The following is a 26865-nucleotide window of genomic DNA, read 5'->3' as shown; positions in this document are numbered from 1 at the left end:
TGTCTGAGCCTGAGAGGGGGCACTTTCCTGTATCCGCCAGCACCTTTCGCAGGCAGCTTCGAGAACGACACTGGATTGGGGGACAGTGAGATGACAGCAATGGTTTAGTTAGTGGGCTGACTGGCGACGCACCCACGATGCAAAGTGGGCGGTGATTATGTCATCCACGTGACTCTCGCAAACCGACGAAATCCCCGACTTGGCGTCCCCGGCGATGTGCCCTGGTGAGTTTCGTGATTGCTCTTTCACACACCTGTCATTCAGGACTGATAGTCCCAATTATTGCAGCATCCTGCCACCTCAACAACGGACTTGCCATGTGCGTAGTTCTAGCAATCAGCTGACAGCGCATCTAAGCAGCTTTAGGGCAGTCAGTGCAAGCGCGAGTCAGAAAAATGACATGTGGATGGGCAGCTTCTATTCCCCGTGCCGCCCAAATAGAGCCAGAGTGAGCCTATCCTGAGGTGTCCCTTACTTTCCTACTGTATCTTCACCTCGCCGTCACCAAGCGGGTCCGGCAGAGCCATCACCGCATCGTTGTTCTGCAGTTCTCCAAGCACACTCTTTTGAACAGTAGCAAGCCTATCCTTAACGTTCTTTTAAGCACTGTCCTTGCTCCCTGTAGCTACCGGCCTGCTGGCCCTTGTCTCTTCAACAACTCAGTGCAGCCTCGGGGCGACGATACTTTGACCTCGCCTTCAATTTCATACCGCCGACCGCCTTGAGAGTCTTGCTTCACAGCTGCTCTGAGTATCTTCCACCAACCAATGGTTCCTTGTCCCAGCAACTGAGATTCGTCAAATGCCACGTCGACCCCCAGAAGGTGGCGATATCTGTGCCATTTTCATCCATGCCGGGGCCGGGTTCCATAGCCACCAAAATGAAAAGGTCCACCTCACCGCCGTCAACGATGCAGCAAGAGTCGGAATGGCCGTGCTGAAGAATGGAGGCGATGCTACTGACGCTGTGGAGATGGCACTTCGCCTGCTCGAGGACAAGGAGATCACAAACGCGGGATACGGAAGTAACCTGACCATGGATGGAGGTGTCGAGTGTGATGCTACGTTGGTCGATCACTACGGTCGAAGTGGTGCGGTTGGGGCTATTGCCCACGTCAAAAACCCTATTGCTGTCGCTCGGCTTGTCCTCGAAGAGTCCACCAAGCCACTATCCCTTCAACGAGTACCGCCAAACCTTCTTGTCGGTCCCGGTGCGACCGAATATGCAGCTGGTAAGGGAATCCCGATCCTTCCAGACGACTTTCTCGTCTCAGAGGGAGCCAAAGACCGGTGGATCAGATGGAAGCGGGATCTGGAAAGAGTGCAAAATGAAGAGGCAGAGAGGCGAATGCAAGCCCAGCAAGTTGCAGGGAATGCTTCCCAAGCTGAATGGACTACTGCCGCAACCCCATTGACTCCCAACGCATCCCTCAGCAAACGGCCCAGCCTGTCAGGAATGCCAACAATGACTCGTCCTCTTGTGGCCTCCACAGCCGATGTGCCTACTCTGCCCCGTCCTCTTCCCGACTCAGGGTCTCCATTTCGCCGCCCCGGGACAAATCACAACACGCCAGATGGCAATGCGTCTCATGACCGCTCGTCGGAGCCTAGCTCCTCTCAAACTGCTACTGATGACAGTCTGCCATGGCTAATGTCAGCGACCAAGCGTCAGAAAACGAGCGATTCTTTCGATGGCACGTCTTCTGAGGAGGCCGTTGCTGCCAATGAGCATGGAAAAGGCTTCGATCCATTGGTGGCGCCAGCCGATAAATATGGCCGTGAAGACGAGGTTTACGACACAGTTGGAGCTATCGCTGTCGACTGCTTCGGCCGAATCGCGGCAGGTTCCTCTTCTGGCGGAATAGGCATGAAGCACAAGGGTCGATGTGGCCCAGCTGCTCTTGTCGGGACTGGTACTGCGATCATTCCCGTCCATCCACGAGACTCTAGCGAGACGTGTGTTGCCACAGTTTGCAGTGGTACGGGAGAACACATGGCCACGACGACCGCGGCCGCCACTGCGGCTGATCGGATCTATAATGCTGTCCGTAAGGAAAACGGAAGACTCGTGCAATGCAATGAGGACGACGCAATGCGTTCTATCATTGTGAACGATTTCATGGACCATCCGGGTGTGGCTCACAGTCATTGCGCTGGGGCGATCGGCATTCTGGCTGTTAAGAAGACCCGTGATGGGGTCTATTTCTACTTCGGCCACAATACCGACTCTTTCGCACTCGCATCAATGCACTCGGAGGAACGAAAACCTGTATGCACCATGTCACGAAGTCGAGGACACGGATCCATCGCCCAGGGAGGAAGAGTCAGTCGGTCGAGGTTTGCTCGAACGCGTTGAGGATGCAACCACTTGTCTTGCGATGGCACATGCAACGCCGGCACGATTTATGGTACATACAATGGGAAAGGCTTTGGGCTAGAAGTCCACCTCATCGTAGCCAAAGCAGTGGTGGCGCCCAGAATCCTTCGACACCACGCCCAACCATGCAGATATGGGCCAAAAATGGGGCGCACAAGGATCCACGGCAAAGACATCAAGTGAGACCAAGGCAGTGCCAAGGGGGCAAGGGCATATTCATAGCTGAATGTCTTCTTGAGCGTGAGGGCTCATGGGAACCTAAGATGCGTCTATTGTTCGAGGAAAGACGCGACAAAAGCCCGGAGCTAGGTAGATAGGCAGACAAACACTTTCGCGCCCTCTCGAAATGATTTTCCTCTTGGTACTCAGCCAGAACCAGCGGCATAGTGGCTGCTCGTGGGCCGGCAAGCTACCGACCTAGAAACCTTGTACTCCGCTAAAAGCGTGTCGTGTGCATGAAGGAGACATTGGATAGATCAAGGGAGTTCCTGCTTGAAGTTGGTGCTCACTGACCTCGAATAACCTTGTAATTCCAGGACGTTAGCAGATCATTGAACTTGGAACGACCCCCTTTTTCGTGTCGGCTGATCGATTCTCACCCTCAACATCATACTTTAGCTTCTCACCTCGCACCCTGAGCCTGTGTCTTCTTGGTCTTCTTTTTGCCACCACCAGCCACCACAGGCCGCCTCCCCACCCCATCACTCACAGCCAACACGGTCCCAGACGTCAAGCACTCGCCCCGCTCGGGTGGCTCGCAAAAGATACTCAAGCAAATGCTGCACACGAACCCGACGCTGACGACGTTGCGGTGGCAGAAGCACGCCGCGCGGAAGTCGACGTCTATGCGCGTCGGGAGGATCAGGTGCGCGGTGCGGGTCGAGGGGGAGGGGAGGAAGCTGGTGAGCAGGTACGTCAGGAGGGCTTGGGAGGCTGTTGTCTGGGCGTTGGTGGCCGCGGACTGGGAGTGGTTAGAGGTGGTGTTTGCAGGGGAGAGATGAGCGGGGATGAAGATCCCGTGGGTCGCGTCGGCGGCTTGTTGGAGGAAGACTGTCGAGTTTGAATTTGAGTTTGAATTTGAATTTGGGGGATCCCCGGTTGGTGCTCGCGTGGTTGACGGCAGGTCTGAGTGTATGGGAGGGAGAGGTAGTTGGAGGATGTCGATCGGGACCGAGAGCCTCTGGCATGCGAAGATGGCGTTCATGATGGGGATGTATTGATGGGCTAGGTCCGTGGAGGGAGAGGCTGAAACTAGTAAAATGCGGGATTGGAGTGTTTGAGGGGCTCCTTCAGTTGTGCCGGGGCCGGCGCCCGGGCCGTCTGCGGTGCCTGTGTTGAGGGAGGATGTGCCGATCAGGGATTCGGACAGCAGGATGGATTCCCTGTTGATGTAGGATAGGGCGAGGGTCAGGGCGCCGGCGATCATGGTCGACGTGCTTGAGGTGATGGCTTCCGGGGATGTCGAGGAGAGGAGGAGCGTCAGGTTGTGGAGGAGCTCTTCCTCGACGAGTCGGAAGGGGCGGTACTTGCTGCCGCTTTGCACCGAGGACGAGAACGGCTTCACGTTGAGTCTGATACTCGTGGTATCTGATGACGGGCCGTTTAATTTAAGTCTTTTCGCCGAGTCGGAGAGGTGCGTGTCCCGGAGCTGGTCTCCTGCTTGGGACTGGCGCTTTGCGTGATGTCGGTCTGCTGCCGATCGCGGGAGTCTTTGCTCTGTGGGCGACGGGTAGAGCCATTGTGCCTTGTCGCAATGAGAGGCGATGACGGCGACCTTGTTGGTATAGTTTGCCGCTAGGTGGGCGTTGATAAAAACTAGGAGACTGGCGACGGCGCTTGATAGAGGAAGCGTCGACGACAGCAACGCCCATGCCGCTGGGTTGGTGTCGATGATGATTGTCAACAGTGAGGGCGATTGTTCTGTTGCTGGTCGTTGGTAGCGTCAGCATCAGCAGCCTCGTGCGCGTGGAGTGGGATGCCAGAGCCTTGCGCCCATCTGATATGGCGACCAAGACGCAGATGGTGATTGGTCGCTAGTGGCAGAAAGATCTCGTCGGTCTGGAACCTGCGAGGAGCGGCAAAACTTGCGGGATGAGGCATAGTGTGGAATCTGGGATGTGACTTACAGTGAGACGGCTTGTCGTAGTGCTCGGAAGCATCGACCGCGTTCATGATGGAAGCGTCAGGGAATTGGAAATCAACGCGATCAGGTGGCTGGGTTTCGTGACAGGATCACGGTAAAATTGTCGTTGGTGAGGAGGTACGGAGTAGCGAGGTGAAGGTCCGCGCCGAAAGGGCAACTTCATCACCAGTGGAACTTGGTTTTCGGTGTAGCCTGTGTGCAAGAGTGATGCTTCGAATGATAATTTGCAGGCCTCGTTGCGCCGCGATCTTGAGCCACAGCGAGCATGAGCCTCACTCTAAGGGCCCCCTTGCAGCTCTGGAGACAGCAAAATTAGGCGTTACCCTCTCAATGCAGCAACAGATAGAAGGCCCAGGCGCCTATTGAGAGTGCGGTGGGTGCCTAAGCGAACCCTTTGGGCACTGGCAGATTTCTATTTTGGGCGCCTGATGATCTTCCAATAGGCATTGATGGGCAGCATGCGTTGTCACGGCCAGCCGACCACGAACGTGGGTGGACTGCTGGGTGTGAGAATTCATTCAGTACCGAGTAGAGGTTTAGTGGTAAGGATCTCAGCCGTGGCAGGTGCTAGGCCTACGCAATGCGGTCCTGACAGCCAATCCACCGGCAATCACTCCCAAGATTCACAGCAAAGTCAATGCTGCAGAATGCTGTGTACATGTCGGTACAATTTGATGGTCGGGTGAGTCAGAAGTCAGAAAGGAGCACATGTTAATTTCCGCCCGGCGATACTTTCTATTTGACTTCGAGGGCCGTGGATATTCTCCCCTTTTATGGCGTTCTTATAATTGCGGTGCTTTGCCAATCCTGGTTCTATCTCGAGTCTGCTGCGTCTTGTTGTATGTAGTGGAGCAGATTTTGCATCCCACGTGGTCGTTTGCATCTCTGGGCACGTAGCGCTGCTGCGAGTTCTGGTTCTGGCTCATTCCTCTCTGTTGGCCACAAGAAGCAAATTCCACTCGCTTTTCCGCTGCCTTGCCATCCAATAATATCAGCACCTCGTGTCGCCATTTGCTATCGCGAAATCCTGAGTGCGACTCGTCGCAAGAACAACCTACGCCTTTTCGTCCTTCGCCTCGGACGGCCATCTCGACTCGACTCGTCACGGCTGCGTCGTCGGTCAACGCCCACTGCGGACAGCCTACGCACGCCTGCAATTGCTGTATCAACAAGCACACCTCATCAGCTGACCAACTCGTACCTGTTCTCCTCGCTTCTTTGCCGCCGTTCTACGGAGTACCTGAGAAATCATCCTCCCGCCCTCCCGCCAACTGCCACTTGCCATCCACCGATAAAAATCATGGCCTGCACATTCTGATCTCACGTCACCCGACCAACACTCGTTTGCCTTTGAACTCTGCCTCGAGCATCAGACCTTATTCACTGCCTCTGACCGAGGGTCCATCAATCTTTTCTTTCTCCCCGCCACCGCCCTTCTCGAAGCATTGCATCAATGTCTTCTTCGATCAAGGTCGCAGCCCAGCGGATGAACCGAAAATTATCCGAAGAACGCGATTCCCAACGTGCTTCGCTGCTGGCCAATGAAGCCGTCGATTTCTTTAATGTCGGTGACAAAGTGGTGTGTGGCCCTCCAAGACATCGTCCCATAGCCAGCTGACGATGATTTCTCTAGCAAGCGTCGAGAAAGTTGAGGGAGGCTGCTGCTCTGGGTCATGCCAATCCAGATGTTCAGGCCGCCTTTTTGACGATTCACAACGATCAGTTAACTTCGCCACTTCTGGATCTGGTCAGAAGGTATGCCCTGTACCACAACAACTCGGCCGGAGATGAAGCCGTCAAGTACTTGAAGGGACCTGAAGCTGCCACCGCCGCCCCCGTCGCTCGCGAGTGCATACAAATCCTTCTCGAGTGCCGCCAATCTACAATGTCGGATGCCCAAGATTTTATTGTTGCCGAGTTAGCCCGCCAGAGTCCAGCGGTCCGAGAATATCTCGCTACTGAGCTCCAAGCATCAACAACTTCCTTCTTTGACAATGTCTACGAGCGGGGCGACGACGCTGCCAACTGTCTCCGATCCATCGTGCTGGATGACAAACTTTGGCCGACCGAGGACGTCAGACTTCGTGTGGAAGATGATCTGTTCCAGCTCTTCCTCGCAAAGCTGATGGAGACTGGCCATGATCACGACGGCCGTGCCCTCAAAGGCATCGCGCTCTTGCTCATCGCGGATACTCAGCGGCTGCACACTTTCGTGGACGAGGAAGCACTCGAGGCTATAATGGGCTCCTTGGACTTGAGACTGCCAGCTGACGTCCGAGGTCAGGCGACTCTCGTCCTTTCCAAATACTTTGAGGCTGCCGAATCCACTGGTCGAGAATACCTCGCCAAATATGTCAGATCGCACATCGAACGCAGAAAAGGCGATGACCTAGTCCTTGCTTTCTCGGGCTCAGCACATCTCTTTCCGGTCATCCCTCAGCTGGTGGCCCAGCTATTCTTGACGGATGGCTTCCTTGCTTCGACTATGCCTCTTCTGGATAGAAAGTTCAGCAGTCCGATCGTCCATGACGCCTTCCTCAACCTCCTCAATGCGGCTTGCATGGACGGAGCGTGCCGGGCAGCAATTGCGCAGTACTGTGCAAGCTGGCTATCAGAAAAGGTCAGCAACGGTACTGGCAAACAGCCATCTGTGGCAGCCACTGTGCTGGCGAAGCTGAGAACGTCCGGCCTGGGTGTTAAAATCGGGAATCAGAGAGCCGACAAGGCGGATGATGATGTTAGTGAACTTGTTGATCTTTTCAAGAACTCCCTTGCCGTTGTTGAAGAAGGAAAGACTGTTTCTGACTCGATTGAAGGCCTTGCGTATACATCTCTGAAATCCGAGGTCAAAGAATCACTCGCCAAGGACCGAAAATTCCTGAAAGCTCTTCTCGACACTCTCGATGAACATCACGACTCGCCCGAAGTTGTGGTCGGTGGACTAAGTATCATCTCCAATCTGACACAATATTCGCCCAACCTATCGGAAGAGCAGAAGAAGATTTCACAGCTGAAAGCCTACGCGAATGCTAAGAAACCTGTTGAACCAAGCCTGCTGGAGAACGAGGATCATGTGCGAGCACGTTGCTCTGCAGTGGTGGAGGCTGGAGCTGTCGCATCACTAACGAGATTAAACAGAGGCAGATCTCCGGCTACAGCGCAGCTAAGTGATAAGATCCTTCTGTCCTTGTCGAAGAACCCAAAAGACCGCGGCAAGCTTGCTCAACAGGGGGCTGTCAAGCTTCTGGTGTTGCATGCCCAGAGGAACCTGAAAGCAGAAGGCACAGCTCAGCAAAATACCGATGCTGCTCACGCTTTGGCCAGAGTCCTGATCTCCCTAAACCCAGCTCACATATTTCCGGGAGGATCCACGCCCGACATTACCGACGCCGTTCCTCCCCTTGTGGCGCTGTTGAAGTCACCAAGTGGCGAAGTCCTGAGCGACCAGGCTCGCGATCTCCTCCCTGTGTTCGAAAGTCTACTGGCTTTGACAAACCTCGCATCCGCTCCGAATCCCAGTGCCGCATCTTTCATTACCAAATCTGCCTGGGACGAAGTCGAAGATCTTTTACTCGGAAACAACGAGCTGATCCGCCGCGCTGCATGCGAGCTGATCTGTAACTTGACTGTGATACCCACGGGGGCAGAGAAGTTTGCGGATGGCACCAAACGAGCAGCTCAAAGACTGCACATTCTCGTCGCGATGGCGGATGTAGAGGATTTACCGACAAGACGAGCTGCTGGTGGCGCATTAGCGATGCTGACCGAACAATACGCGACTGTCATATCGGCTATCCTCGACCTAAAACGTGCTCCAGAGATATTATTAGAGCTGTGTCAGGATGAGGATACTGGAGTGGTGCACAGAGGTCTGGTCGTCGTGAGGAACATGGTCTGCTGTGACGAGGAAGATGCCCAGAACAAAAACTTGGCATTAAGAGCTCGGGAAGCGTTCAAGAAGAAAGACGAGCTTGACAAACTGAAGAATGCATTAAAGAAGATCAAGGAGCCAGAGTTGTTCGGAATCGGCGTTCAGGCCTTGAAAGTCCTCGTGGAGAAATGAGATGCCCTGAGAATTGGAGACTTGCATAGCCTATCTTCTTGCTCTGTGGCCGTAACGAAGGCAGGACAGGACAGGACGCGACTGTCTTGCTACCCATGTCACCCTGTTTGAGACGGCCATACCATACGACACAGTCTGAATTGGATACCTGGAAACCTCTTATATTCCGCTTCTTGGAGGATAATGAGTATCGCTGGGTGAAAAAGAACACACACACTGTCGGCGCATATCGCAGCAGTGGGTCGAAGAGGCCATTGGATCGTACCAGCATTTATCACCAGGGAGTCAGAAAGTCCACTTTGGACATGGAGTTTTGGACTCTCAAACCTCAAGGCTCGTCATCCGTCAGCCACGCGCAGAGCTGCCGGCTCACCACAATAGCATGGGTTTGTATTGGCACGGGGCAGCATCGCATCCGGCCGCAGGATCGGGGATCGGAGATACCGAGTGATTTGAACGATCCTGGGATTTCTGCTTGTTCACTCGACCGACGAGCTCTACCAAAGCAAGTAACTTGGGTGGATCTTGTCTTTTGACATAAGTCCGTCGCATTAGACCACAATGCTGTTACAGAACTCGTACCCCTTCATTCACGCTGTGGGTGAAGCAGTCCTATCGGCAAAGACTGTAGCCAAGCAGGCTGTTGTTCTGCACGGCGGCGCAATTGAATAGATTGATACAGGACCGGGAATACATCCACGCGTACTCTGTATACTCTCTTTGTATATCCGGACCGTGACTTTACTACCTACGCTCAGTTATTGTACTGTATGCTCTGTTCATCGGACGGAGGATAATAGGTAGCCAAGGCCGAGGATCGAAGGATCTTCATTCATACAACTTGAGAAATACATAGTATGGACTACACGTCGTAGGGTGATCGCAGGTAGAGAGTCTCCTCTCTGTCTTGTGCCTTAAGAGGTCGGCCAGGCTACAGATGTGTCTCCCCACTCAGTTGGACTGGACTGTACGAGTGACCGGGCTCGGTTTCACGCGAACATTGAGCCGCGCCCTCCTATGAGTACTTCTAGACCGGCTTGATCTGTCTGGACTGTCGGCCGAGGGCGGCCGCTGCTGCCACTGTTTGGCACCCGTCTGGAAGATCTTGGTGATGGTCGGGGTGTTGCTGCCATCTGTGCTAGTCTTACCATGGCTGACGTCCGCTTCGGAGAGGGGATACAATAGGATGGAGGGCGAAACAGTTTCTTGTCTGATTGCTGATGATAGAGGGGATTGTTCCCTTCTCAACGGAGGTTTCCTCCTGTCCTCGGGCGTCGCTTTTTCCATTATCGACGGCAGCCCTCGTGTTGGGTTCTGTTCCATCCTTGCGGTAAGTGTAGCAGCGGCTTTCAACTCCGCGATCTCTTGACGAGTCTGTACACGTTCCTGCTCGTACAGCTCGTTCAGTCTCTGCAACTTCTGAAACCCGTCTTTCAGCTCTTGAAGTTGTTCTGTCATTTGAAGTGTGCTCTGGGTCCATTTCTGTGACCTCGCAGTGTCGTCTTCTAGCCAGGACTGTTGACGGCTGGCCGCAAGGGCCGATCTGACTTTCAACTGCAGAATGATGGCTTCTTGTGCCTCGAATCTGCCCTGCAATTTTTCAAAGCCTTCTTTGGTTTCACGCACTTCTTGGGCCACGCGGGCAGCGCTTTGAATCCATCGTTCTTGCCTTCCAGCCGCATCCTTCTCATGTGAATTGTGGCGTAGGAGAGCAAGATCTAGTCGGGATTTCATCTCGGAGATGAGGGCATCTTGCTCGGCAAGCTTGCTTTGTAGTTTTTCGAGTTCCGCCTGCGCGAATGCACTGGCAGGATTAGACTGCGCCGAGTCTTGTCGTCGCTTTCGCACAGCGTATCGCTGGTTGGGATTGGACGCGGTGCTCGCCATGAGGATGAGATCTTCATCAGCATCTTGCTCTCGTTTTGTTGCGCCAGCCGGCGGTGTCCGCGAAAGCTGCTCAAGCAGAGACCTACATGCATACTGAAAAGATTTGGCTTTGTCTATGACAGGGCATGCTTCGGTATTGTCTGGAAGAGGCAACGCTTCCCACTCGAGGAGGATACTGCGTGTCCTAGGATGAAACTTCCTATAGTCGTTCTGTGACTTGTGCACAGGCGGAGGGCCAATCCCGGATTCCACGGCTGCATCGAGAATGGCTGTATATTCGGCGAGTTTGCGGCAACGCACACACAAGTCCAGCATGCGGTATATCACACGGGCCAGGCGATCAATGGACTGATTCGCAATTGATAATGCGTGGTTGACAGACCGTTGTATCCATTTTTTGCCCTCTTCCCAGTTACCATGCTGCGAGTGGTAAGCGAGGAAGCTCCTGAACAAATCGTCTTTCCACGCGCTCCCGTAGTCGGCCTCCCGGAGCAGGCTTAGCCATGCCTCCGCTCGGTCAGGCTGTTCACATCTCAGAGCAACATAGACCAGAGCCATCAGGAGTCTTGGGTTCAAGGTGGCGGGCACGGGCAAGTCCAGTCCGTGGACACGTGCTTTCTCCCATTTGTGGATAAGATTCAGCGGGTTATCAGAGTTTGCGATATAGTGCAGCAAGTTATTCAGGGATCGGGAGTCGCAGGCCCTCCCAATTTGCAAGAGCATATAGAAGATGGCAGGGTCCGAAAGTGGCAGCGTGCTATTCTTCATAGCAGCAGCGGCGTGGTAGGCGAGGCTATAGCTCCCAACCTTAGACAGCGACCGGATGAGCATGACATAGACAGATATGGAAGGCACTTCTTCGCTCCGAAGAATGGCTTTTCCGTACCCGTCAACTAACCCCGGAAGCGAGACATTTCCAGCTTCGAACTCTGCTGTTAAATCTTGGATTGTCCGCTGAAGAGCGCCTCGGTTTGCCTGCGCCTGTATTCGAGGGGCTGCGTAGAAAAGGTCGTCGAGTTTCCGCAGGGGACGCATCTGCTTGCGGGTCAAAGCCAACATCTGGACCAAGCGATCCGTATCTGTAGGTAGACTAACGCTGTTGGAAGGATCGAGGCTATCGAGGGCTACAATGTCGACGGGGTCGTCCTCGGGAGTGATCGAGTAGAAGGAGTTGGGACCAATGCGGAGATGTAGGAGCATCCTGAGAGCCAGAGTGATTGCATTCAGGCGATGATAGCGGTGAAGATTGGACAACTGCTCGGGCGAGAATTCTTTGGCAGAGAGCACCTCACGTACTCGTGGATTCTCTACCGCAGGAGCCTCGTCCTCGACCGAAATCCCTTCCTCCCATGTTGGCATCTCGATTTCCCCCAGGTCTTGTTCGTCCTCCACCTCCACCTGTGCATACGCTGCCGTGGCATAACCTCTCCGTTGTTGATACAGTCCATGGTGGATGTCGCGGAGCCGGAGAGAGCTCCGAAGCCTTTGCTCCTGCTCTCTCAATTGAGCTATCTCATGGTTGATTGCAGCAAGCTTGTCATCCCAGTCTCTTCTTTGTTTTGCCTTCCAGCTCGTGTCGACAAATAGAGCAGCGGCGAGGACGGGAGTCAGCAGGAGGGTGAATACGTGCTCGGCGAAGCTCGGTCGGCGCCGCGGAGGTCTGGTGGTAGTATTGCGGACGAGGGTAGAACTGAAAGAGTCGACGCATGAGACATGATGCGAGGTGGCCGTCAGTCTAGGTCGAGAAGCTTGGGTCCATAATCCTCGCATGGCCTCAAATGAGACCTGCCCACCACCAGTGACGACTCGATACCGCTTCGAAGAAGAAGTGGTTGTATTATTGGGAAGTGGTGGGATGCTTAGAGTCGAGATCGATCGTGCTGCATTGGATTGGCGCTGCGAATCCACCGACGTTCCGCGTCGCTTGGCACGTTTCTGTCCGCGGTGAAAGAACCGTGAGAACATACAGTTCCTTCGGGCATGGCCTCCTACTCCGAACTCCGCATCACTGACGCATGACGCCAATCTACTCCGTAGTCGTTGCTCATTCCACGTCCGGAAATCGCGTTCACGTTTCGATGTGACCCGCTCCTTCTCTGCGGCTCAGCTTGCATGGCTGCCAGGAGCCGCTTTCATCCCGAGGGCAAAGACCATGATCGACCTGAGAGCTTCACTCTTCGCCGCTCCAACACGTACAATCTACTCGTCGGCCGGTGGAAGTCATTTCGTCGCAGGCGCATAATCCTTGTCCTGCTCTTGGGATGGCTGCTGTACCTCTTCTTCAAGCACATGCCTACAGACCTCCCTCCAGTCTCGGAACGATATGATCGCCGCTATGGTCGACTTGGTGGAGGTGCGCCCGACGCTCACGAAAGCGAATCCCAAACCCCGCCCCAGGCTGGAGATGTATATGAAGGCCCCATAAAATTCTATGCATTGGCGGGTACGGTAGAACCGCATACGTGGATCCAGGATCCCAGAGCCAATGTTCTTTTCGCTGTCAGCGACTTGAAAAGCGTACCTCAATTGCTACCTATCGCGTGTTCAATGGGGCAGCACAATAAAACCCGAGTTCACCTAGCCTTCATGGGCCGTCAAGGTGCTAGCTGGAAAGAGATACGGGAGTTGAATGGCATCACCGAGTCAGCATGCGATGTATACCTGCACGATGCCCGCCCCGACTATGCAAGTCTATCATCTGCTGCGAGATTGGAGGTTAGTGCCAGAGCGAGCTTGGGCCATATTCATTCTGCGCTGCGCCTACATGCAGTCATACTCGCCAGCAGCGACGAGGAACATTTCCTCAACGCCATTAGAGACAAGACATCGTCGCTGGATCTTAGTCTGATCGACATGCCGACTGGCGGTTGGCAGAGCCTATCCTGGATCTCAGCGTTGGACTCCGCCTCGCTGTCACAATTCAACAAGATCCAGATTGATATTGTCATCCAGGCCCAGCAAGATTCCTCAGCATCCCTGATGCGACTTCTACGATCTGTCAAGGACGCCGACTACACGGGATGGACTCTTCCGAGGCTGACAGTTGAGCTCCCCAACAACGTTGACTCATTCGTGGCGAGATATTTGGCGAACTTTCGATGGCCGGCCGATGGTACAGCGAGCGAGAGCAGACTGATCGTCAGGCATAGGCTTGACGCACGGCTCATGTCGCCCGTACAGGCGTCGATGCGAACGATAGAATCTTTCTATCCACAAGCGCCTCGCACTACCCATGTTCTACTGCTCTCGCCGGATGTCGAGCTCTCTCCGAACTATTTCCAATTTCTAATGTACTCCGTGCTCGAGTACAAGTACGGTGCAGGAAACCCAAACTTGACCAAGCATATGATGGGTATCTCCCTGGAACTGCCACCTGTTGGGCCTGACTTGAAGACAAAGGCGCCATACGGATCCCATCTCGCGGAGCCATGTGTCTTGTGGCAAGCGCCAACCTCGAACGCGGCGCTGTTTTTCGGAGATCGGTGGATTGAATTGCACACCTTCCTATCCTACCGTCTTCTCTTGGACCCAGAACTGGGACAGAAGACACCGTCTTCACCTAGCTTGTCTCATAAGTTTCCGAGCTGGCTGCAGCCTGTGCTCGAAATGATGCAGGTGCGGGGTTATTACATGATGTATCCGACCTTCATGCTCAGGGAAGGGTCATCGGCCCTTACGGTGCACCGTGAATTGGCACAGTCGCCGGAGGAGTTCATGATGGACGAGGGAACCGTGAAGTCTGATAGTAAGCCGACGAAGGTCGATTTGGCTGGAGACAGAACACTCACCGCGGACGAGGAGATTGCGCTGCTGATGAAGGCCGAGCACAGAGCGTTTCCAGCGTCGCTTGTCACCCCTTTTGTGGAAGCGGTGAGCGGAAAAGGTGTGCGTTCGGCTCAGTCAGCCATTCCGCTGCTATCCTTCCACGGTGAACAGCGGGACTGGACGTATACGTCGACTATTGCACGGAAAGCGGCGGAGGAATTTGCAGTCTCTGTGGGTGGGTGCAAGGAGTACGACTCGGACGCAAAGGATGACAGCATCACATCTCTCTTCTGTTTGCAGGCCTCATGAGAAGGTAACGAACCCGCGTTTTTGCAATGCGACGGGAAGAGCACCCTCTTTGCAAACCAATCCGCCCCTCGTGGCATGTTGACACTTGCATTACTCTACGACCCGTAAATCAAGCGGGTTTTGGGCACGCGACTATTACGCACTGAGACTACATGTGTCTATGGTTCTCGCAAGTGACAGCCACGTTTAGCAGCAATCCGCCTACAACACGGAGCCTTGGTGCAGTACACGAGGATTGCGCCATTCTACGGTGATCACGATTGAAGCGAATTTGTGCAACTGCGCTGCAAGACTGATGCAAGAACGGGATGGACAAACAGAAGAACCAGGGTTGTGCAGAGGGAGGGTGGGTGATCACTTCCCACGATCGAAGATCATAGCGCTCCAAAGAATGGACAGATGCGAGGACGGCTGCCACCATCTGGGCCGCACTGATCGACACTCTCCCAGGACCACAGCGCAGCCGTGTAAACAATCTCCGCCAGACGAAAGCACAATGTTGTCACACTGCATTGTCTGGAGAGAATCACCACCTTCTCCACCGCTGCATGTGTCTGCCTTCCTCTGCAATACTGTGTAGGTCGTAGCAGTAAACCCCATTCTTACCTCGTCTCAGCATCGGTATTATCGGTAATCTCAGCGCGTGTAATGAGGGGTTGCATGCCCGTGCTTGTCAGATGGCAGCATGGCGGTTGACGGATGGGCGACTCAGCCACCTCTCGTGCTTCACTCATGGCCCTCGAGTGTTCCCCAGATTTCACCCAACTTTTCTGTCGCTGACACGCACCCCCTCGCCGGCTCTCACTATGACACCGAATGCTCGGCAAACTATAATATGCAACAGCCGGCGATCGACCTCTCAATGGCTTCAACAGGGTCCTTCGGTGCTTCTTCCTGTAGGGTTGTGCGATCAGAGTTGCCGCCAGTCAAGCACCGTCGCCTACCAATGATTGCCCCTCACTGCAGCGTTGGTGGCGTTTCGACTTTGCAAGCATTGGGCTCTTGGCTCGTGCCTCTGCCTTAGACAGTAGAGTCGGCGCTCTCCACGCGTGTGTCTTACGTTGGCTTTTCAATTTCTCCGGTAGCAGCAGCCCTAGGTACTGAACCGGCCTCCCTGCGCTGTCACGGAGAGGTGTTCGCATGTCATTTCTTGCTGCATCAGGGCATTCTTTCTGTCAAGGTCTGTGCTAACGCACGGTGCTCTGTTAGCCTTGTTTAGCCTGCCTCGCGAGCTGCGACTGGGGAGTATCCCCCCGGCCCGACAAAGCCCCAGAAATCCAATCGCCCGCGCTTCCACCAGTGATTGTTCCACGATTGACACCATCGAGACCATTCGAACCGCCCCTCGCGTTCTCTGGCTATCGTGAGTGGGCCATTGGCATGGGCGCACCCTGGTCGGCCCAGCGCCATGAGCAGTGCGGCCTCTCTGCTTGGGCTACTGGTAATTCCTGCCCCACCGTGGTCGTTATCCCCCTCCATTTCGATCCCGCCCTCAGGAATTCCTACTCGTACAGCTGGCTCTCCAGGTCGGTGGATCTGCTCTTCTCCATGTTCTCCAGACTCGCAGCGCCCACTAGATATTCGAGTCTGAAACCTTTGTTTTCACGGGCATCTACTCATATCTGTGACAATTGGAACTTCACAGCTGAAACTTGACCTTGACGCCGCCAGTGCACCTTGGCCCCTACGCACCAAAGCCTCCGCCGAGTGTAACTGCTTTGATACTTCGACGTGCTCCTCCCTTGATATCGATCTGTCCCTCTTCCCATTGACGCAACACCCACCTCGACGAACGTTCCATATTGCGCTTGAGAGAGCAAACTGAACAGGCTCGCTGACCTCTAACTCTTCTCAACATCACCTCATTGGCGTGCATTGACGACAACACCCACCGCCCCCGTAACACGGTTGAAATACTTCCCTTCCACCTCCCTGCACTCAAGCAGGACTGGCTAGGACTCCTGGTGTTTGCAGGATGAGCCTGTAGAAAGAACCATTCATCATTGAGTCCGACTCCAAGATACTTGAAGCGAGCCACCAAAGATGGCCACAGTCGTGGTTCAACAGCCTCCTCAGATCCGACAGTCGACCCCTCCGCCTCTGGGACCGACAGTTCCTATAACCCACACTCGATCCTCGACTCCAGTCCCCAACAAACATCTGCCTTACTGCCCGCCAGGACCTGTTCCTTCGCAATCGCAGATCACTCCGCCAAACTCTCCTCCACTACGAAACGCGGCCCCAAAACCCACCTCACTTCTTTACCCTGCGACAGGCTACCAGAAGCTCTGCAACTCTCCACCGATCTACGGAATCTCCGTTGATCAACTAGCCGCCGCCCTCCACCACTACGCCTCTCAACCTCTGCCGAACCCTGCCTCTGTCTTCCCCTGGCTCCACGGCCTCCACCCCGAGAACCATATCCAGCTAGCCTTCTTCGTAGCCAGGAAGAAGTCGCTACGAAGGACTCCCAAATGCCTGCGCGGCATTACCATAATAAAAGCAGGAGGAGACTTGAGCCGCTCGCGGATAAAGGGGGCGCTTGCTCCCGACGAAGTCCTCAACCTGTCTGACAGCAATGGTCGGGGATTCCTCGAATGCGATCCTCGAGAAGGCTTCTCCGTCCGCAACTTCCACATTCAGGTGGCGAAGATGGCACTTGTCTCTGACATTGTCATATACGGTGATGAAGACACAGATCATCGCATCATCAAGTCGGTGGCCGAGCGGACAGCCTCTGTCCAGAGGAAATGGCGCAAGGAGCTGGAAAATGCCGGACAGTGTCCCGAGACGTTTAACACCTTCGTGTTGACACAGTCGTTCGAAGATTTCGAGCACGAGCATCCAGATTTAGTTGCGATCGACTCTCAAGGACGGTACACTCCCCACACCCTTGACTTTCTGCAACAGGAAAGAAAAGAGATGTGTGCCATGTCCAAGGCGTCGGAGATCTCTCAAGGACTTTTCCAAGGACCTTCGCCTGGACCTTTCACGGATCCCCCATCGCTTGCTGACGACCCATCTTATGACCTGTACATTGAAGCCAGTGATCACGCCTCGCTCCCCGACGAGAAAACTCTCACGGCGAAACGGAAGCAGCTCGAAGAGCGAGAACCAGGCGAAGAACCCGTCCATCTAGCCTTTCCCAGCTCGGGCAGCATTCTGCCACCCTCGTGGTCCCAAGTCGAAGTGGATGGCATTCTGCGCATGTGCAAATGGCTCTACGAGCTCACCCACGCAAAGAAGCCGGCCAGCCAAGCCAAGGATGAGGACGGCGACATTCAAATGACCGAGTTCACGCCCCGACCACGTCGTGTGCTCTTGCATTGTGCTGACGGGTATACCGAGACCTCCATGCTCGCGGTCGCGTACTTCATGTATGCTGAGGGCGTGCCCTTGCATGAAGCATGGATTCGCCTACACTGTGAGAAACAAAGAAATTTCTTCGCATATCCCTCAGACGTGGCTTTGTTAAATGCTATTCAAGAGCGCATTTTGCGTGAAGCACCAACCGCCGACGCGTCAAAGATAGCTTCCCTTGAGCCACCCTCATGGCTAGCTAAACTGGATGGTAGTCTTCCTAGCAGGATTCTACCATACATGTACCTTGGCAATCTGACCCACGCCAATAATCCGGAAATGCTCAAGTTGCTGGGTATCCGGCGGATTCTGAGCGTTGGTGAGCCAGTATCGTGGACAGAAGAACAAGTCAAAGACTGGGGGAGGGAGAATCTCCTCATGGTTGATCGAGTCCAAGATAACGGGATTGACGAGTTGACGCTGGAGATGGAGCGCTGTTTGGAGTTTATCGGTAAGTTGTACACCTTTGTCGAGTATCACCCAGCATGCTCGACCTTTTCAAACTGACCAATTTCCAGGACGAGGCAAATCCGACGGTACAGCAACTTTGGTGCATTGCCGCGTCGGTGTCTCCCGGTCCGCAACAATCTGCATCGCAGAGGTCATGTCTTCCAAGGGGCTGAGTTTTCCTCGCGCATAGTTAGTGCCACCCACCCTTTGCTCCACGATTGTAAAGCTGACCTTGTTTTCAAGTTGCTTCGTCCGTGCCCGCCGCCTGAACGTGATCATCCAACCACATCTCCGCTTCGTGTACGAATTGATGAAATTCGACGAGCAGCAGCAGGAGAAGCGTGGAGAACAGATATGTAGGGAGTTGGAATGGGCGACAGTGGCAAGAGAGATTGCCGCCATGAACAGGCCGTATGCACGCTCGTGACAGATCGAAGAAGTATCCGCAGGAGCCTGGCCTCTCTACGTCTTCAATCGATTCGAGGATGCGAGTCGTTTGAGCCCGACTCTACGCTTGTTTGGCGGCGCCGGACCGTGCGCTCCTGACCGACACTTTGGATGCAGGCAATCCATGAGTTGCATATTCGGCAACGCAGGACTTCATGCGCTTTGAGGCCCTACGAGGCCGACCATGGCGTCGTTGTACGATGCTATTGTATCACGAGGCGACGAGTGTGATGACTGACGAAGCACGGGATATGACGGATTCGGATATGAAGGGACGAGGCATACCGGATGAGACGAAAGGACTACGAACATATTTTCAAAGACACGTATAACTAGCGAGCGAGGAAAAGCACAGGCGCGGAGGAGTCCCTCAAAAGCAATGCCACTGCTTGGGTCGACGTTATGGCCTGGACGCCGTGACGGGGACGGACTTGATGTGCTGCTGCTGCTGCTGCTGCTGTTGGAACAGCATTTTAATCGCTTCAGAATACTGTACTTAGCCACGAGGGCAGGGCCAGGGACGACGAATGCTTGCGTCGCTGCATTTGACCGATTCTATGCTGGCAGGACGATGACATCTGCAGAACAGACATGGAATGGAAGTCTTGACGTATCACGCGCTTGATGAATACACCACACTTGTTTAATATATCCGACTTGACATGTCTGTGCTGTTTTGTCCTCCTTGACTTTTGCCTTGTTCGACATCCGCTCGCTGCCCACCGCGTACTGTAAAACCTCAAGAGTGACCCTCCCAAGCTTGTATACATGTTACAGGACATGCCGTGCTCATCGTGCTCTCGTCCAGACCGGGCTGGAGGAAGTATCTACCTAGGTATGTATCATCGAGCGATGCATTCATCGGTCTCCACATGACTCCGGTCCACGGCTGACCCATCCACTCGAGTCGCACAATCAATGTGCACAGTAGCTATCTATCTATCTATCTATCCATCTATGCATAGGGAGGCATGCGTTCGAGTCAGATCATAGCCCCTTCCGCCCGCTCGAACAACTCCGCCGCCAATTTTTTTGATTCTCAAGATAAGCTTTGGCCATCTCCCCTGGTTTTAGCCCCCAACTATGTATACGGAGTATAAACAACCAATACGTACGATGAGACTCGTAGCCTTTTCCGCCCGCTCCAGCGACTTTGCCGCTCAAAGATATAAGTAAGCAACCAGTAATTACATACGACGGGACTTTGTAGCTTTTCCGCCCGTTCAGGTAACTCCGCTGCCCAATCTCTCCAGGTAAGCCTTGGGCATCTCCCTGGTTTTCCGCCAACTAATTGTGTGACCAACCAATATATACAATAATTAGATGGGATTCACAGCTTTTCCGCCCGCTCGAGCATTTCCGCTGCCAACCTCTCCAGGTAAGCCTTTGCCGTCTCCCGGGATTAAACGATCAATTTTTTCTATGTATCTTCCTACAGTACCTGGCGGCGTCCGTGTCACAGCTTTTCCGCCCGCTCGAGCAACTCCGCCGCCAATCTCTCAAGGTAAGCTTTGGCCATCTCTCTTGGTATGGTTGCCGTGTCGACTCCTCCATCATCACCGGGCTTTGCAATTCCACCGGGAGACACGGATGCGTCGTCAGCACTGGTTGTTTCTGCGCCGGGTATTTCCTCCTTCTGCTCGTTCTTCTCTTTCGGTTTGGGAGTCGTCTGCTGGAAGCGACGGACGATTTTGTCCACGTCGCGACGGCCGTCCTCGTACGCGGCGAGGTCGCGGTTGCCGTAGACGTCCCGACCTGTGGCGTACTTGTGTGGCCCAAGCGTGCGGAAGAAGATGTTGAGGGCGATGTTGATTCTTGAGGCGGCGGCATCGTTGTCGCTTGGGACAGTCGTGGCTGCGTGAGGTGCTATTGGGTGGGAATTTGCTATGGGGCTCGAAGTCGAGATTGGGACTGAGGTCGAGGCTGAGACCGGCACTTCACTCGACTGCGGCGTGGCTGTGTGCGCCCATAGTGGAGGGATGTACAATGCATCGCCGGGCCTTAGGACGGCGACGTGAGGGTGTGTGTTTGGGACGTGGCGCACAGCTTCCGCTTGCGTTCCGTTTCCATCGGGTGCTTCGAAAATGTCGATGGTTGACGACGTAGACCCCGACGGGAAGGACAGGTGCTTCAGGTCGCTTGGGGGGAAGAGCATCAGTTTCCTGGTGCCCCGGAGCTGGAACAGCACGTTGGCCATGACGTCGTAATGGAGCCACATGTTCACGTTGGAGCTGATTCGGAGAGGACTGCTGTGTTGATGGGCTTTGACAAACGAGAGCGACGATGGGAGGTGGAAATCTCCCGAGATCTCGGGCCAATCACTGGTGAAGTCGGCAGGCGTCGTGGTCGGATTGGTGCTGGAAATGGAGCGAAGATACATGTGTGCAGACGGGTCAGATTGGAGGCGGTCGATGAAGTCGTGGAAGGAGGTGGCTTTGTAGGTGAAGTCTTTGCGTTGGAAATTCATGGTTCGACTTTGAGCTGCATGGACGACGACTGACTTTGAGGGCGGGATCTTCGCTAGAAGGTAAGACGGCGTCCATTGGGATAAGCACGGACCCAAGTCCAGGGCTGCAATTACTTTGGGGATGCCGTCCTGCAGCATGCGGATAAAGTCGCGACCGGTGTGGACATCGACATGCTCGACCGAAGCCATGTTCGTGGGATTTGAATTGCCGTCGCCCGTGTCTGGCCGCGATTGTGAAGCGGGCACCACTGCTTCAGGCTTCATCATAGCCCAACGCGAGCTGGGACCTGCTTCGCGGTCGTGCAGCAGCCAACAGCCAGGATTCCAATATGCACCAAAGCTGAAACACGTCGCTCCACCCCCGACAATGAGTGTTGTTGATTCCGCCGTGAAATGGGTGGAGTGGCCGATCAAGAAAGGTCGAGGGACGGTCGGATCGATCCTGGGCAGGACACATGCGACTCTCAGCTCCATTTCCTTTTCATAGTCGTTGAAAGCGGAGAAACTGCCAACAATGGAGAGTATCTCATAGTCTCTTGGAATGCAACCATGCTTGGCGATTCCGCCGATAAGCAGAACTTCGTCCCTAATGACACTGAAGGATGCTCCGAAGCGACCCAACCAGGGCCAGATTCCAGCGGAAGCATCCAGGGCTGTAGAAGTCTTGAAGTGGATCCCCATGACCTTGTTGTCCCGTATGATCAGGCGCCACTTCCAGAGGCCTTGACAGACAACTCCATCTTGACGTAGACCACCCATCAAAAGACCGTGATTGAATCCTAGGCGCATGAATGATGCCCCAAACCGCGGCATGGGATCGTCTTTGACATTGCGGAGCACTTGCCATCCGTTGTGCTTGTCCCATAACAGGGTGTCAACAGCAATCTTTTGTTCCGAAACTTTGCCGCCGTACACTACCACGCCATACTGGTCGTGCGGGAGTACCACGGCCGCAGACCGGTGTCGGAAGCGAGGCTCGGGAAGGTCATGGACTCGCTCCCATTTTCCACCAATTTGCAACCAACAGTCCTTTAAAGGAGTAGTAGGCGAAGTTCGCCCGCCTACAAGAAGGTTCATTTCCAGCTTGGGACCAAAGCTTGTGATAGTGTGACAGCATCTGGCTCCAATATTTTCAGGTGGGACCGCAGGGTATGGCATTGAGGAATTGGCGAAAGTATAGACTGAAGTGGCCGACAGTCGACCCTTTGGACCGACTCCACCATGCAAACCCAGAGCGTCTTGCTCAGGGATCTTGTAGGCGGAGCCATGATGTGTCCTCCCCTCTTTGTCGGAGTTTCCGGAATAAGTGTACGCGAACCATTGCGTGTTTTCTCGGTGCGGCGAGACTGTCCTTGTAGAGAGGTCTGATGCTAAGCTGTCAATAGAGGCCCTTCTTGAACCCCTCTGTTGCTCGGGAATCAGTGGTTCGAGCCCCGTCTGTGCCACGAGAAGGCAGTAGTGTGACCCGAAAAGGGCAAACTCCTCCCTATCGCCAACAATCAGTCAGGGAAGTCAGGCAATCCACTATGTCACTTACCATTCGTCGAATGGCTCGACCTCGTCCAGCGACATTCTTATCGATGGGGACAAGAACCTCGGGTCAGCCCACAGCTCCCATAAGTTCTGCATAGTGACATGAGCGAATCCTGCGTCCTGGAAGCGAAGCGTCTGGGTATGAGAGCCAGGGTACTTGAGTACCGATCGCAGTGGGGTGCCGAGTTTGGCGAAGTGCTTCAGCATGGTTGCAGTGAAAGGGTTGTCCGGCCGATCCGGAGACTGTTGTTCTAACAGACAGAATGTCACATCTGAGATTGTCAGCCATTATCCATGGCCATGCAGTATTGAGCTTACCGGGCGACAAGGTTGTAGTCCATCGTATCAAGGCATCGGCGTCTTCGGTAGACATGTAAGTGATGCTCACCTCCGCGACGCAGAGGACGAGGCACTGGTCGACGTCGACAATAGACTTGATCAGTCGCTCTAGTCTCGTCAAGTTCCGCAGGTCGCACCCAATCCCGCTGTACTCTACCGAGTTGAAGACAACTCCATTCTCCAGTTCAGCATCGGGTGTCATAGACAGCATATCCTTCATCTGAGGTGTATTCAAGATGATCTCCCGTTTGGTGAGCATCAGTGCCTCGAAATCTACATCGAGGAACTTAGCGTTGTCGCATAACTCCTTGTGATGTGCCATCCATGAGAACGGTAGCGGGTCGCTAGACTACCAGATCAGATCCAGGCCACCAGACAGGAATCCCAGTCAACCTTACTCACTAGCCGCAACCGAGGTTGATGATGACTTTCTTCTGGTCAGAAACCTTTTCCAGGAACTGCCTGACTACCCAGTCAATGGCTCTCATACGGAGCCAGTATCCTCTGTTGATGGTGGGAGATCGTCGTATGGGTTTCCGGACAAAATACCGGTAGAAATGCGGCTGAGGCAGGTAGAGCTTCTCTACACTTCGCTTGGAAACAATACTGCTGTTGTTCGTCTACAGGGTTCAGTTAGTGGGGTCCCTCGAAGAGAATGCGTGCGACCTACGCCCATGATGAGGCCAGCATTCTTCTCCATGGGCATCTCATCGTTGAGATCTTCATCCCGCGAATGCATCAGAGAAGGCATGCTGAACTGTACGGCAGTCCAGGACGGATCTGGTAGTAGAGGTAGACGGTGAGCGAGGGCATATATGGATTGAAAAAGTATTTGAGGTGAACGAGGCGCACGAGGACAAAATGCTGAGCCGAGGGGTGGCCGGACGAGGCACCACCATGTGCACTACCCTTGTCCTCTCTTCTCGTTCTTTAATTTCTGTTTCGGTTCGAGAAATATGTTCTCAATGCTCATGGTTACAAGCACCTTTTATTCGTCTTCAGCGGATGACTCAATCGTATGGAATATACGGCTTGGCGCTGGGTCAATTCTGATTGGTCGACGCGGAGAGTCTTCTTTCTCTGCTTGATTACTAAACTTGAATTGGAGTGCGCGCTTGGGTGGCGCTCAGGTGTACGCTCTCATACCGAGTATCTGGGATTAGCGAAAGAGAAGATAATTTCTAGCATCAAATAGCGCAGAGCGATTGGCCACCGTCCCCATTCACATGCCCTAATTTCAGGGGCAGAGAACGAAGCGGAGCAAGTGTCGACTCATCGTGCACATCATGGCTGGAGAATCTGAACCGTCCTTAAGAGCATTGTTCACGCAGGCGAAGAATCAGCAAGATGAGCTGGAAGGTCTCGATCCCCGGACTGTGCAATTCAACGACACCCTCCAGTCTATCCTTCGTAGCCTCGAGCAATGTCGACAGTTGATCCAGCAGTTATCATTATTCAGCACGAATGAAGAAGTGGAGGACATCTCAACGCAGGATCTGCAGTACATAGGTCCTCATCTCGTGTCGAGAATTCTATCGCTGACGGGAAATGCAGATACCTGACAGTCGATTGTCTCCTCGCGGAGATCAAAATCAAGGCCTATGGCGATAATAGATTGGCTTCGTTACGCGAGGCCGGGGAGTTGTTCGACACGTTCTTGACCCGGTTAGATCAATATGGCTTGTTGGCAGCCCCGGATCGAGAGCTGTATGAGCGATACCTCGAACGGAAAAGTTCATTCAGGATAGTCAGTACAGATAGTGCGGAGGAAAAACGGAAGATCAAGATTGCGCGCTTCCAAGAGGAAAAGTCCTTGAAGCAGAAACTTCAGGTTTGTGGAACTCTCCTCATCGGCACAGGGAACTTATTGACAGTGGCAGTATCTGAGGAACGAATCACAAAAGGCAAATGTTGATGATGAAACCATTCGGAGCCTGCATCTCGCCGACATAGCACTCCGAGTCAACAACACATTCTCATCTCTCGATATGATTAGTCAGGAGGTGGATATCTTGTCACAAATGCGCAATACCGAGCCGAACAGGCCCAATCCTGCCGTTCCAGACCAACGGGCTCCTGGCAGGTCTGACAACTATTCCGAGCGTCTCGATGGCCCCACAACGATGGCAGGACTTGGAAGGAGAGGAGGTCCCTTGCTGAGTCCTAGCGGAAAGCCTCTTCAGCCCTTCACCCTGACAGATAAGCGTACCCAGCTACGACAGGGTGTGTTTAGGCCGGGCCACAGCCTTCCCACAATGAGTATCGACGACTATCTGGATGAAGAACGGCGGAGGGGTGGCATCATTGATGGTGGAGGGAATGCCAACGCACCTCAGCCCGAGCCTGATGAGGACAACATGGACGCGGTCGATGCTGCCACGATGAAAGCAAGAGAATGGGATGAGTTCGTCGAAGCAAATCCCAAGGGTGCTGGCAACACCTTGAACCGCGGATGATTCGGAAGTCCGGTCCCGATGCCTCTTCCTGGCGACGACAGTCGGCCTCTCGAGGCGATAATCCTGCAATTCCTTCACTGCCACATCTGACCTGTAGCCCCGCACGATCGCATTTGTGTCGGTTTCGGAATAGCGGAAGCCTTCAATTCACGTCTCTTCAAGATCGGCGACAGTGGTTGGCCGCTTCTCCTTAATCTCGGCAAGGATCTTGTCTGCACCTCTGCGAAGCAGTTCCGAAGCCACATCGACGCCGAATAGCTCCGCCTCTTTTTTACTTTGCACAACCTTCCTCATATCGACGTCCGCTCTCTCCTTGCCATCTGTGCTGACAACAATGGCTTTCAGTTGCAGTGCGTTGTGGCCGTTTTCACCGTCTGTCCATGCAGTCTCGACGCCTAGCGGGGCACTACAACCTCCCTCCAAGGTCCTCAAAAGACTGCGTTCAGCTGCTGTAGCCAGATACGTCTCTTGGTGATTGATCAAGCTGAGCATGCGCTGTACCCGGTGGTCCGATGACCTGTTTTCAATGCCTATAGCACCCTGTCCAACTGCATGTAGCATTGCTCCATTTCCGGAATCTAGGTACTGAGTGATTCGATGACCGAGATCAAGGCGGACAAGTCCAGCAGCTGCCAGAATTAACGCATCGAAGGGTCCGTCTGCAGCATCAAGTTTTGCCAGTCGGGTCGGCACATTGCCCCTGACATCTAAAACCTTCAGATGCGGGTGCTGCAGTGCTATCTGAGCAGTGCGGCGGATAGATGAAGTCCCAATTACTGATCCTGCCGGGAGGTCCTGGATGTTGCAGACATTTCGGCCAGCTTTGAGAACGAAAGCGTCTCTAGGATCTTCACGGGCCATTACAGCTCCTATCTCGCAGCCTGAGGGCAATTGTGTCGGGACATCTGCAAGCCATTAGTCTGGTTCCATAAGACCAATAACCGTAAATGTGGGAGGGACCTTTGAGCGAGTGGACCAGGAAATCTAGGTGTCCCTCAACCATGAGAGTCTCAAGTTCATGGGTCCACAAATTCTTCACTGGCATGTCTTTGAAAGGTGTCAGCTTGTCAATATCTCCGGCTGCTGTGTCCCGAGCCTTGATCGTATAGCTGTACTCTGGACACGCCTTTGATAGTGCATCCAGCACGAGTTCCGTCTGCACGAGCGCCAATTTGGATTTCCTGGTGCCGACATTGAACGTGGCATTTAGGCCGGACTCATCAGGCATGGCTAGTGCTTTATCTTGGGTTATCCCCGCTTGGGTCGCCAT

The 26865-nt window shown here is 54.0% G+C and overlaps 9 protein-coding genes across 9 annotated transcripts; 5 read left to right on the top strand and 4 right to left on the bottom strand.

Annotated features, from left to right (window-relative positions):
* Positions 1-801: 801 nt before the first annotated feature.
* Positions 802-2355, top strand: A1O7_08940 (uncharacterized protein; the record flags this gene model as incomplete). Its single annotated transcript, XM_007762929.1, has 1 exon — positions 802-2355. One exon carries the CDS (start codon positions 802-804, stop codon positions 2353-2355), a length of 1554 nt encoding a protein of 517 aa, XP_007761119.1.
* Positions 2356-2998: 643 nt separating this feature from the next.
* Positions 2999-4548, bottom strand: A1O7_08939 (uncharacterized protein; the record flags this gene model as incomplete). Its single annotated transcript, XM_007762928.1, has 2 exons — positions 2999-4302; positions 4503-4548. The coding sequence occupies 2 exons, from the start codon at positions 4546-4548 to the stop codon at positions 2999-3001; spliced, it is 1350 nt and encodes a 449-aa protein (XP_007761118.1).
* Positions 4549-5972: 1424 nt separating this feature from the next.
* A1O7_08938 (uncharacterized protein) lies at positions 5973-8582 on the top strand (the record flags this gene model as incomplete). The annotated part of the gene is made up of 2 exons (XM_007762927.1): positions 5973-6098; positions 6153-8582. 2 exons carry the CDS (start codon positions 5973-5975, stop codon positions 8580-8582), a joined length of 2556 nt encoding a protein of 851 aa, XP_007761117.1.
* Positions 8583-9533: 951 nt separating this feature from the next.
* On the bottom strand, positions 9534-12239 carry A1O7_08937 (uncharacterized protein; the record flags this gene model as incomplete). Its single annotated transcript, XM_007762926.1, has 1 exon — positions 9534-12239. The coding sequence occupies one exon, from the start codon at positions 12237-12239 to the stop codon at positions 9534-9536; it is 2706 nt and encodes a 901-aa protein (XP_007761116.1).
* A 342-nt stretch (positions 12240-12581) lies between these two features.
* Positions 12582-14543, top strand: A1O7_08936 (uncharacterized protein; the record flags this gene model as incomplete). Its single annotated transcript, XM_007762925.1, has 1 exon — positions 12582-14543. The coding sequence occupies one exon, from the start codon at positions 12582-12584 to the stop codon at positions 14541-14543; it is 1962 nt and encodes a 653-aa protein (XP_007761115.1).
* A 2043-nt stretch (positions 14544-16586) lies between these two features.
* A1O7_08935 (uncharacterized protein) lies at positions 16587-18780 on the top strand (the record flags this gene model as incomplete). The annotated part of the gene is made up of 3 exons (XM_007762924.1): positions 16587-18354; positions 18422-18542; positions 18597-18780. The coding sequence occupies 3 exons, from the start codon at positions 16587-16589 to the stop codon at positions 18778-18780; spliced, it is 2073 nt and encodes a 690-aa protein (XP_007761114.1).
* A 1476-nt stretch (positions 18781-20256) lies between these two features.
* On the bottom strand, positions 20257-23890 carry A1O7_08934 (uncharacterized protein; the record flags this gene model as incomplete). Its single annotated transcript, XM_007762923.1, has 5 exons — positions 20257-22753; positions 22805-23072; positions 23119-23483; positions 23542-23759; positions 23810-23890. 5 exons carry the CDS (start codon positions 23888-23890, stop codon positions 20257-20259), a joined length of 3429 nt encoding a protein of 1142 aa, XP_007761113.1.
* A 535-nt stretch (positions 23891-24425) lies between these two features.
* On the top strand, positions 24426-25595 carry A1O7_08933 (uncharacterized protein; the record flags this gene model as incomplete). The annotated part of the gene is made up of 3 exons (XM_007762922.1): positions 24426-24640; positions 24694-24970; positions 25020-25595. 3 exons carry the CDS (start codon positions 24426-24428, stop codon positions 25593-25595), a joined length of 1068 nt encoding a protein of 355 aa, XP_007761112.1.
* Positions 25596-25742: 147 nt separating this feature from the next.
* On the bottom strand, positions 25743-26865 carry A1O7_08932 (porphobilinogen deaminase; the record flags this gene model as incomplete). Its single annotated transcript, XM_007762921.1, has 2 exons — positions 25743-26500; positions 26556-26865. 2 exons carry the CDS (start codon positions 26863-26865, stop codon positions 25743-25745), a joined length of 1068 nt encoding a protein of 355 aa, XP_007761111.1.

Source organism: Cladophialophora yegresii (assembly GCF_000585515.1).
Source record: "Cladophialophora yegresii CBS 114405 chromosome Unknown aczIN-supercont1.6, whole genome shotgun sequence".
Lineage (NCBI taxonomy): Eukaryota > Fungi > Ascomycota > Eurotiomycetes > Chaetothyriales > Herpotrichiellaceae > Cladophialophora > Cladophialophora yegresii.
The sequence above is the reverse complement of the archived record's forward strand: the minus strand, read 5'-3'. Positions and strand labels throughout refer to the sequence as shown.